We start from the raw sequence: 12409 nt of genomic DNA on the forward strand, positions 1-12409 counted from the left end.
CCTGGAGTTTTCAAACTAAAACGGGCTCTGCCGCGTTTCCAAAAGTCTCAGTTTTTGAGGGTCAAAAACTCTGGAGTAGTGTGGATGCCAGGTGTAACCGCAGCAAAAGTTATACGCACTAGTGTAAACAGGGCCTAAGAGTGTGGACATTTTCCAGAATTACAGTTTGGAACATCGTCAGGGTGAATTTCCTTTTTTGTGAACTATCCCTTTAAGGATTATGTGTTTTAGCCAAACGTTGCACATCAAGCTCATGGGCACGAATGGATTAAAATGGCGTAGCTGATTTATAGTATAAGGTTCTGTAAATAAGATGTCTTTTGCACTCAGTCATTAAGTGAATGTATTTCCATATGTAAAAATCCTGTATAGAACGTTCTGTAATTACGCCTTTTACTCGCCACCGCTTTAGACGAACTATAAATCACGCAAAACACAACTGCGTCTGAGGAATGTGAAATGGTTTGCCCTACTGCAGACACACAGATACACAGATGCACTCTCTCCTCTTACACATTCACGCACTCCGGCACATATATACTGTCCTTTTGTCTCGTTTGACGTCCTTCAGCTGTCCACTGTCACTCACCCCATTTCATGCTGCTGTCACAGGACATTCTCCCACAAATCTCCCACGCACATGTTCCCTCTGACACATGTGAAAGAAAAACACAAGCACATTCAACTCTGAAAAGTCTGAAGTCGACATAAAATTAAAATTTAACACGTTTCTGTTCTTATAGACCTTTTTCAGTGCAGCGCCATGCAAGGTTGTGTGGGATAGACTTGCCATGTTTTAAATAACATCCGCTGTATATAGCAATATAAGGCTCCTAAATCACTTTCCACAGCTCATGTGTTCTGGAGTTTTTTGTCTTCTGAAATAGCTTGGAAAGATATTTTTCCAGTGTTTTGTCAGCAGAACAATCTCAAAACACATTAAATAACAGTACAACCCACTGAAGAGATGAATGTCTATCCCTCACAACCTCGCTTTCATTCAAAGATGGCGCTGCTGTGAATAAGGTCGACTGTGAATGATTCACTAGTGAACATTATTAAAAAAATATATATATCATTTGTCTTAATAGTCTTTATTTTTGAACTCGGTCTGCCTCTGAAATGACTCTTTTTTTCGTTGACATCCCATAACGTTAACCAATAGCCATATAACTATTTTATATTTCAGTTTTATCTTCATTCTGGAATGGAAATGGCCACTTTTTATGATCTAATCAATTTCCGATGGATAATTTCAAATGCCATCGTAAATTTTTTCTTGTTAAATATTTTATTTTAGGCAGAAATACATCATATTACAGAAGTGAAATGAGTTTGGTAAGGGGTTTTACAAACGGCATATGTTGATTTGCTTATAATTTGTATAAAATAATTTGATTTGAATTGAATGTTTTAAACTGGGAATGCGAAGTAAGAATCAAGAATTTTTTGAATATATTCAAATTTATCGTACTGTGAAATCAAACATTCTGAAACAAAATTACATTTAAATATGCCTTCATCACAATGAAAAAATAACCTTTTTAATCAATACTTTTGACTTGTTTTCCACTAAAATGGTCTAAACACCTTTAAAACAGTGGTAAATTTACATGAGAAGCAAAATAGCACAAGATATTATGAATTAACTTTATTTTTATTTTCCCATTAGAAAATTATTAATATTATAAAGCATAAATCTTGCTAAATTTGGTGTGGTTGTGCTTAAAGGGATACTCCACCAGTTTTTCTTATTAAACTATGTTATTCCCTTAACTAAGACGAGTTGATACATACCTCTCTCGTCTCAGTGCGTGCACTATATCGCTCTGTATTGCCGCAAAACTATGTTAGCACTTAGCTTAGCCCATGCATTAAATATGGGCCAAGCAGAGAAGCGACCAAACACTTCCACGTTTTCCCTATGTAAACACAGTTACTCGAGTAGTGTAACTTGACCTGGGCTGGTCACACAAAATAAACCGTTGCGCTTTTCTAAGCGTTTAAAATTGATGACTATATTGTATGGCGGAATACCATAACAAGTGCTTTTGAGCACTTCGACTTGGCGCAATAATATCTTCACTCGTGAAAAGTCCTCTTACCGGCTCCCGCTTCCTCTCCCTCTGACATTTCCGTCAATTAGTGATGGGCGGATCGATCCTGAAGTATCGATACTTCGATACTGACGTGGTATCGAAAAGGATCGATCCTCACACAAAAATATCGATCCAAATGTGTGGTTTTTTTACCAGTAATTTTTTATTAATTTAGCATGCAATTCAGTGCGTAAAATAAGCTTCTAAGTGGAAAAATAAGCGAATGTTAGCGGGTAATTGTGTAGGATAGAACCTTTTCTCCTAGTCATCTGTATACAAGACGAAACCAATCAATCACAGAGAGCGTTCGATGCTGGTGCTTCGCTGAGCTCACAGGCCCAGTGCGTTTGGGAAACGAAGCCTTGCTTAGATGACAGAGAAACAATCGGGAGTTATTTGCAATAAACAAACCAAAACTGTACATAATGGTTTAAAATGTTGACGTCAGAAAGATCTTTTTAATGAAATTAATATTTTTATTCAACAAGGATCGATACATTAAATTGATCAAAAGTGACAGTCAAGGGTTTTACACTGTAAAAAAAAACTACTTCATATAAATGCTGTTCTTTCAACTTTGTTCATCAAATAATTCTGCATAAAATGTATCATGGTTTCCAACAAAATATGAAACTGTTTTCAACATTGATAATAATAAGAAATGTTTCCTGAGCAGCAAATCAGCATATTAAAATGAATTATCATCATGACTGGAGTAATGATGCCGAAAATTTAGCTTTGATCACATGAATAAATTACAGTTTACTATGGCATAGAAAACAGATAGCCTATGTTAAATTGTTAAATTGTAATATTACAGTTTTTACTAAGAGAAATAAAAATCTTACAGACCCCAAACTTTTGAACAGTAGGCTAGTACTATAATTTGGGTAGTTTTGTAAAAGTCACTGACTAATTAAAGGGGAGTTGAGAGCACAGATCACAAAATATTTAGGCCTAGTAGTCATGAAAACGTGTTCAGATTTAGCATATTAATGATGCATTCACCTCATAAATCATGACACACTGCTGTAAGTGCATACAAGTTCAAATGCATGCTTTTATCGGGGCGATACTGGCCCTGTATTTACTTGGTATCGGATCGATACAGAAATTTGCAGTATCGCCCATCACTACCGTCAATACAACGAGAGGAAGCGGGAGCCGGTAAGAGGACTTTTCACGAGTGAAGATATTATTGCGCCAAGTCGAAGTGCTCAAAAGCACTTGTTATGGTATTCCGCCATACAATATAGTCATCAATTTTAAACGCTTAGAAAAGCGCAACGGTTTATTTTGTGTCACCAGCCCAGGTCAAGTTACACTACTCGAGTAACTGTGTTTACATAGGGAAAACGTGGAAGTGTTTGGTCGCTTCTCTGCTTGGCCCATATTTAATTTTAATAGTTTTGCGGCAATACAGAGCGATATAGTGCACGCACTGAGACGAGAGAGGTATGTATCAACTCGTCTTAGTTAAGGGAATAACATAGTTTAATAAGAAAAACTGGTGGAGTATCCCTTTAAAAGAAAGATTAAAAAATGCCAGTGGGGTAAGAGAAATGCAGTGCATGAATTTAGAACAATGAGTTGTTTTTTATTACCTGAAAACCAAATTTACTGCAACTTGCTTGAAATTTGGCATCCAGCATTCAAGGAACTATATCTGGACATCAAGGAATTCTATCTGACCAAAATGTGCTCATGTCACATGAGGAATCGGTCTGACTAACCTCTATGATAGGGTTCTGTGTGCCACATGGTGAATATAGAGAAATCCAACTTCTCAAAAAGAACTCCCTAGAATGGAACAGAGTGGATATAAAGCAGAGCCGAGACTCTTTTGTATTTCTGCATTTTTGTCAAGCTGGCATTCGTACAATGACCCGATCAATCCAATTCACTTCCAAACTACGCACACATATGCAATCATTTGAACCCGGTCTCGTGTTTGTCCTCTCCACAGAAAGTCATCTGGCCTTGAAATCATAGTGATACGTCAGCCACCAAGCAAACACACACACACACACATGCATATCAATCACCAGGGAATGTAAACCAAGCTTTGCTGAGCACTTTAATCATGTACTACTGAACTTTGTCCCAGTATTTAGTTGGAGATCTTGGTCCCTTTAATTCAGAGACGTGTATCTCATGGATACTTGGAAAGACAAACATTTTACTTGATTTTACTTTGTAAAACCTTTAAATATATATTTTGACCCGAGGCAAAACAGATTGAGTCGTAAACATACTTTACATTCTGCTCTCCAACATCTTTATTTTGCCATCACCTTTATTTGCATAAATTTGAATAATCCCCTGTAGGCAAATTGTTCTGTGTCTTGTCACATTCCTGTGTGTTGAAGAGCTTATCATGTTCTTATGATCTCTGCAGTTGTAGGAACAAGCTGAAGAAATTGACAATTACATGCCAGCTGTGATCCTGAAAATGTTTCCCACTGGAATAAAGTGCGTACAAATGAATCTCATGCTTTAAGAAATTAGAATTAAAAGACAGAAAGAAGTGTTCAGCCTTACTTTACAAGTTTTATTACAATTACGCACATTTCACCCCCAATTTCTATTACTGTAATGCATATGGAGGTTTTTTTAAACAACTGCCATGATTCGAGTCATCATACTTTGCAGTAAGATGCGTAGGGGCTGAAAACACACTTTTGAGACCACTGAAGTGCATCTAACACCTGCCTGAATAGTGAGACATTTGCACCTTTGCAGTTTAGTCATATCACTCTTGAAAGCCCCCCCCCCGTCCTTTTTTTTACCCGTTTCTCCACAGGCAAAACAAAGAAAAGCCCCCTCGGCCTGTGAGAATAAGAGAGAGGGATGGAATGAGAAAGAGAGCGATTAAAGGAGAGTGAGTCATGAGTGCAGCTTTGAACAACAAGGGGAAATCCTCCTTGAGAGGCATGCGCTGTGGAAACACTCATCACTCATAGAGGTAACGGAACCAGCGGCCATGCACAAACCAAAACCTTTAGCCATTTATCTGGAGAACGTCTGCTTGATGACGTGTTATGCAAAACGGTAGCAATTTTCACAGAAAATGCAAACTGCGTTCCCTGAACATTTATATACTAAAAGGCTTTTTGATGGGTTTTTTTAGAAAGTTAAAGATCTGATGGCCTACAAAGTGCATGAACATAATCCTGATTGTTATGCATGTTCTTGTAAAATGTGACTCGAGTACTTCTTGGAGCGATTCAAATTTGTATTTTTTCACACTGAAATACTTGAAGCGCATCAAGAAGTCAGCTTGGCCCACACAATGGAGTTATTTAGGGAAATTTCACATGAATGTCATATGTAGGTATTCACCCCGTACTTTCTGTTGTAGCACTCGAGCTACCACTTTACTCACAGGAAACTCAGGGGGAAGCTCCCCATCTAGGTTTAACATAAAAAGGCGCTTTCCTGACGCTTACCAGTGTTTCTTTCACGTCCGTCTCATTTGCATAATTTCCACCCATGTTGAAATCAGTGTTTATAGGCCCAAAGAGTTACAATGACATAATATAATATGCTTTATTCTGCTTCAACAGAAGTCAACAGGAAGTACATGTTTTTGAATGGTTATATTTGGTCATCATGAGAGCACTAATTTAATTAATTTGGCTGGCAAATTTTTATATTGGGTGCAGAGAATACAAACTCCATGGGCCTATTTTCTTGGAATCAAATGTTGCAGAAACGGATATTTTTTATTTTAATTGTAGATAAAATCACAAAAACCTGCAATATATGATGATTATTTAATGCATGAGGATTTAAAAAAAGTGAATATTTATGAAAATATACAATAAAATGTGACTCGTAGTCTTTCAGCATAGTATAATCATTTAGGAGGTAATTTAAGGATGCTTACATCCTGTGCAGAAATTATGTTGCATTGGCTGAAAACAGGACAAAGCTCATATGATCAAATGTCTGTATATGCACAAGAAAGATTTTGCAATACATTATTGTTGTTTTTAACCTACTGCATTTCTTTGCCGGTTCACACCAAGGACTTCGAATAAACAGACCGATATCGTCCGTTGGTGTGGATGCAAATATAGTTATGGTTATCATTCTTGGTGTGAACAGGGCTTTATGTTTTCATCTTCTTCTCTCTAATAAAACAGATTCTTTTTTTACATTGATTTGAACTTGTTTGATGTTTCTTATCAATACAGTATAAAACTTTAAGCGGAAACGACACATATAGAACTCTTTGACTTTTAAATGTGTCCATTTAATGTGTTGACAAGCTCTTTCGAATCCATAAAGTTGCTCCAACAGAAAAAACAAATGATGCTACATATTTATAGACGGAGGTGTCAAGTGTGAAATCTTAACACAAAGAGGTCAAGAACAGGTGGGTTAAAGGGTATTTAATGGGAAGGGCACACTTTTACATCCTGACGGCTGTTGAAATCATAAGATTATGAGTAATCACCACCTGAAGCTCCCACCCTTTTACCAGAAGAGTTCAAAGAGATCGGGTGTGTGTGTGTGTGTGTGTGTGTGTGCGCTGAGTGTGTTATGATCTACCATCAGTCCAATCATCTAACCAAGTCTGAATGTCTTCACGGTTGATTGTGTATGACAAGAACATCCAACTAAAAATATCAACCACCACCAGTAAACTGGTATGAAAATGAATGATCTGAAGCTCTGAGACTTTCAGTGAGCTCATTAATGATGTTGTGGTGTCTTATTAGTCCTGTGCTTCTGCACTTACTGTATCTGTCAGATCACACTGAAGGTAGAGATGAGTTGTCAGACACCAACATGGGTACAAGGGGAAACCCCCATGCAAAGACTTGTCATCTGACATGTATGACAGAAGTGGAAGTTTTCGGCTCAAAAACACCCACCCATGAGGCCCAGGTCAAATTTAGAGCTCATTTCTGAAATAATGAAAGGGAACCTTTTTAAAGGGGCATCATGTATCCCCCCCCCCCCCCCCCCCCCCCTCTTAGAACACCCTGGCAACCACCCAGATCACCCTAGTAACAACACAACAGCCTGGCATAATGACTCTAGGTTTTACACTGGCAAACTACTTTTGTGTGTGTTAAACTATCACAACTCATGAATTATGTGAGTTTTGTGTAAAACTATGTACAGATCTGCATGGCAATGGTCTTACTGATGTAAATGGTTTCACAGAGCTTTTCTCAAGGCTTCAGGCTTCAATCTTCAGGCTGGTTGGCTAGTCACCCAGACCACACGTGCTGGAGATTGCGCTGAAATTACAGCGAAACAAGGGCGAGCGTCTTGTGTAAGCAGTTTTTCCTTGAGGTAATTAAAAATGTCACATAAGGGCTTCATTATATAGCCATATAGTTTCCTGATGAGAGGTATTTACAGCGAAATAAAATAAAGCATGCAAGTTGGAATTTGATGTTTTTTAGGTCCTTCGTTAGCTCCTGACAATGACGGCTCCACTTTCACAGTACAGAGAACCTCTGAAATTCTGACAAGCTACTGCCTTTGTGGCCGGACGGACGAAGACATGAAGTCATATTACATCAGCATGAAGGTGAGTAGTATGACAGAATTTTTTACTTTAGAATGAACTATTCCTTTAAAGTAAGCTATATAGATAAGATTTAATCTTATGCAGACACAGACATTGGTCTTGATTCTCTGAGCCCTCCTGAGTAGTTGTTATTTTCCATTTGTGTCTTCATGTACAGTATGTCTCTGTACTTCTATGAATTTTCCTGGAGTGTGGTCCACGTGTGTGGGATCACCCCTTGCGTCTGGTAGGCTGGGATGAAGGGCTTGTCTCAGCCCCCTGTGTTCAGCCCCTCAGTGTCCACATGAGCACATTCTGTACATACAGAAGGTTTTTCTCTCTTCAGTTTCTAGGAAAAGCCTCACAGAGCGTCTCCATCCTAGCCAATGTTTAACAGGTGCCATAGCTGACCAACAAAAACAACACTAAGGAACTCACTGACTCCAACTCAGTGTGCTTTCTAAACTGTTTGATCCAAACTTTGTGTTTTTTAGAAACAATGAAGGAGAGGAGATGGAATGACTGTCTAGTCTCTTGAATTTAATGTAATTTATGTATTTAATTTAATTGATTGTATTAAAGTTTTATATTACTTTATTTGTAATTATTTATTAATCATTTTTATTTTATTACGTTTTTATTACTTTTTTTATTATGTATTATTCCTATTTTGGTTTTCTTATTAAAGGCACACTATGTAAGATATCCAAAAAGCACTAAAACGATGTTCGATATTTTGTTGATTTGTGTACTTACATTATCCCAAACGTTTCTAAGAATGTTTACAATCAGGGAAATGAGCAGTTTTAACCAGAACACTAACCGTGTCCATGTCAATGACATCATACCCGCGTTACCCTCGATTTCCTGGTTTTTTTTGTACCAAAGAAATACCAAAGACGCTTTAAAATATGATGTTTTTTTAGACAGGTGATCAACTGTTTGGATACATTAATTGACAGAAAATGAAACATTGTTGTACAACTCAACACGGTTGTTTTTTTTTTTTTTTATCTCGTTTTTTTTACCATAGTACCATATTTACCATGCTTAATATCGATCTAGCTCACTGCAGTGTACAACAAGGGTCAATAACATTTTTTAAAAGTTTTAATAACATTTTTACTAATATTTCACTTAAGTAGGAACTACTTTTACTTAAAAAAGCAATCTGGTGGTTTAAAAAAAATCCTAACTTTGAATAGGGAACCCGAGACCTATCTAGTAGGAGGCCATTCATTTACACAACAATGCCGTTTTGGGGGCCTGAAAATGCTAACTTTTGAAAATAGGTTTACGAGTTGCACGTTTTTGAAACCGATACTGTTAGCATCTCAAATGTAAATTTGTGTAAACGGTTGCATGATGCGCATGCATATTAAGTGCTTAGTCTATAGGCGTAGTGTTTCTTTACAAAGTGACATCGCCAACTACTGGCCTGGCATGAATAATACAGTGTTTTTAGTCGATCGTTTTGACAACGTTGTCGTCTGTACGCAAAATGAAAAACTTTTCCGTTTTTAGTACATCATTGTCCTGTAAACGACGTACCCTTAGCTTGCAAATGATGCTTTTTGTGCAAGTTTTACTTACACACTGCACTAGCATTATGTAACGGCACCGTTCTCACAGTTGTTCAGTTTGTGTCTTGACGAAGTGTAGATATGTCCCTGAGGTGGCGTGCAGTACTGAGATTACACTGACTGCGCTGACATGCAGTTTCAAACAGCAACTGCTCTTGAATTCTTTCACACACTTTCTCTTTTCCTCTTTCTCCCCTCATACACCTTGACCCTCCGTAGCATTCTTGGGGGAAGGGATTAAAGCTTGAGAAGGGGGTTGGAAGGGGCAGAACAATTACCCTGAAGAGGCGTTGGGCCAGACCCCTGCAGGTAGAGCTGACAGGCCGAGACCTCAGGCTGTCATGAGCTTTTAGCTAGGCAGAGACGGCCAGAGAACACACACGCACACACAGATGGATCAACTAAACAAAGAATAGTTGTTGTTTCTTGTTTTTTTTCAGCATACTACTTGTACTAATTTTCTACATTCTGCATGCATGCCAGGCTGTACAGCGATATCCATAAATGCAATGCACTCTTCCTTTTCAACATGACAAAAGAAACAAGATATCAGCTCTAATTTTTGTTTGTTTTTAACCACACACCATATACTATTAATGTTGAAATTGCATCCATTAAAGAATGACCTACCTCTTAACAAATATATTGGGTGTGTGTCAACAAAATGATGCAAAGCACTAAACTCATGTGCAACTCTTGCACACACACAAACACACGTGGACCGTAACAACTTCCCATGACCGTGAGCGGAAAATGCTTTCTCTTTACTTCTCTTTTCTTCTCTTTGCTGTACGTTTCTTCCTCTTTCTAAATTCCTAATTCCGAAATCTAATGTATAAAAATAATACATCTCACAGGTTTACAGGCTTGTCTTTTGTTCATTTTCTTCTTTCACTGTGCTCATTAACCTGTTTTACCCGCAGAAGAGTTTCACTCAGAGGAATAAAAGGAAAGAATGCTGTCGCAGTAATTTGACCAATAAACCATCAATGAACTATTTAAGCCTGTGGGCAACTCAAGTTAGTGAAGGATTTTACCACTATTTTTGTCTACCTGTAACCTTAAACAAGCAGACAACTTTTATTAATTATTATATTTATATATACTATACTACTGTATAGTATGTTTTTCTCATTTTTCAGTAAAACCCATTGGCAAAATAGAAATCTTGCTGAAGGAAATTTATTAATTTTGTTCAAACCTTCAAATGGCAAAATATATTTAAAATTTTGCTTAAAAGGGCAAGACAATATACATTTCCTGTCTTAAAATACATTTTAAATAGAAAACAAAATGTATTTTTTATATATTGATAGATTGAAAATATATAAAAATATGCAAAAATATAAATAAGAACAAATATTAAGTAATCATTAAAATATATTTATGTAAATATATTTTAAAACCGATACCGTGTGTGTACGTTATTTATTGTATACTATATTATTATTATTAAATCTGCTATTTTGAAATCTAAAAGTATACTATAATCTATGTATAAATAAGAAAACTTAAAATCAACTTTTAGTTTGTAAAACTAAGGCCTGAGGATTGAGCCTCGTCTGTGAAACCGGGCATATTATTTTTAACCTATGTTTTTTGTTTTGTTTTTTCTGTTTTTTACCCCAATGGCAAATAGTTGTTTTTCTATTTTAAACTTTACTCTTTTTTCACATTTATGCTTAAAACAAGATTTATATGTGCCCTAACCTCTGTATGTGTGTGTACATGTGCTGCAGGACATTCTTGAGATGACAGACAGGCACACCTATAGGAGCTCGGGGGTGAAGCCCCCCACGGCGAAGGAAGCGTCCCGAGGAAAGGCCTCATGCTGAAGGGAGAGGGGCCCGGCAGCTCCTTTAACAATGAAAGTTCTTGGAAGATTCTTGGAAGGTCCTGTGATTTACGATTCATGTTTTTTCTCAATATGCAGCATGAACAGCACTTTACTCTCAGCTCACTGGAGCACATGGAGCAGTTTCTCAAAGAATGAGAAACTGCACTTGCGTGCACGATACCCGTGTGACCCAACTGATTGAACAGCATTTTGGCGCCCTCAGAATATTAAAATAAATATATTGTGTAAAGCAGCTAACACGTCAACACAAGCTTTTACCATCCCTTTGTCAGTCGAAGCCTTTATGTGGAATAATCTTTCCGACACAATTTGACACACTTGGAGCAATCCACATAAATTCCATTAATGTTTAAAGACACCCTATCTGCTTCTACGCCTAATTACCCTGGCACTCCTCTCACTGTGACTGGACTCTCATTATGCTCCGAGGGCATGAAGAAAAGGAGGTTTAACATCCACAAAAGAAAGAGCCTTCTTATGTCCAGGAAAGTGGATAAACAATGACCTTTAACCTTTGGTGGATTAGGCTTCATTAGGGGGTGACCCTAAACCTCTGTTCACCCGTATGCTCATCTCTCTGGGATTAGTGGTCTCTGACCAGTAGGTCTATGGGCATTTAAAAGCAAATAGTGCTGGTAATCAATTTAACTTCATCAACATCATTCATATAATACTTATGCTTTCTTGTTATTTTCATTCCACTCAGTCTAGATAGGTTGGCTAGATAGTTGTGTACGTCATTATGCAGAAAATTATAACGAAATACAGGAATAAATACATTTTTATTCCATCAGTTGTCCCAAAACAAGGCAAAGAATGACAGGGATTTGAGATGCATTGAGTGCAAATCATTATGCACTTAAATTAGGATTAGGATTAAGATAAAGCCACTTTGTTTCAAAATTGCTGTTTATTCTTTGAAAAGGTTCATCTTTGCGAAAACGAGGTTTAGTTGATTATTTTGTTATACAATCTTGTCTATTTTCTCAGTAAAATTGTATGGCAAGTTTCTATGTATTGCTACTTTGACTACATGTTAATCAGTAAAACACACGTGAACAGTCCCTATCTTAACCATCTAGAAGATAACTTGCATGGCAATCACAGCATCTATTATCGAGGGACATAAAGTCAGTTGTTTGACATTATGATGTATATTTTATCAGTTGTAGTGATGAAAGTGAAATAGTGTGCCATGTAGCAAAACATACTGTGCTCCTTAAATGCTATTCTCAAGTCAAAACATATTAATCATAGCAAATGGTTTACACCCACTGTTCTGTTGGTGTGTTTGACATAGAGGCCAATAAATAACAAAGAATATGATATCATAAAGAAA

At 37.1% G+C, this 12409-nt stretch overlaps 1 protein-coding gene across 1 annotated transcript in view; it reads left to right on the top strand.

Annotated features, from left to right (window-relative positions):
• LOC143706211 (uncharacterized) overlaps positions 1–12409 on the top strand; it is a 43291-nt gene extending 30882 nt beyond the window's left edge. Inside the window, exons 5-7 of the mRNA XM_077197893.1 lie at positions 7278–7397; positions 7521–7650; positions 10952–12409. Of these exons, the coding sequence (XP_077054008.1) occupies positions 7278–7397; positions 7521–7650; positions 10952–11047 (346 nt within the window). The 3' untranslated portion in view covers positions 11048–12409. The remainder of the gene's footprint in view (positions 1–7277; positions 7398–7520; positions 7651–10951) is intronic.

This window comes from Siphateles boraxobius, unplaced genomic scaffold (genome assembly GCF_051911475.1).
Source record: "Siphateles boraxobius isolate OS27281-9 unplaced genomic scaffold, OSU_SipBor_1 41, whole genome shotgun sequence".
NCBI lineage: Eukaryota > Metazoa > Chordata > Actinopteri > Cypriniformes > Leuciscidae > Siphateles > Siphateles boraxobius.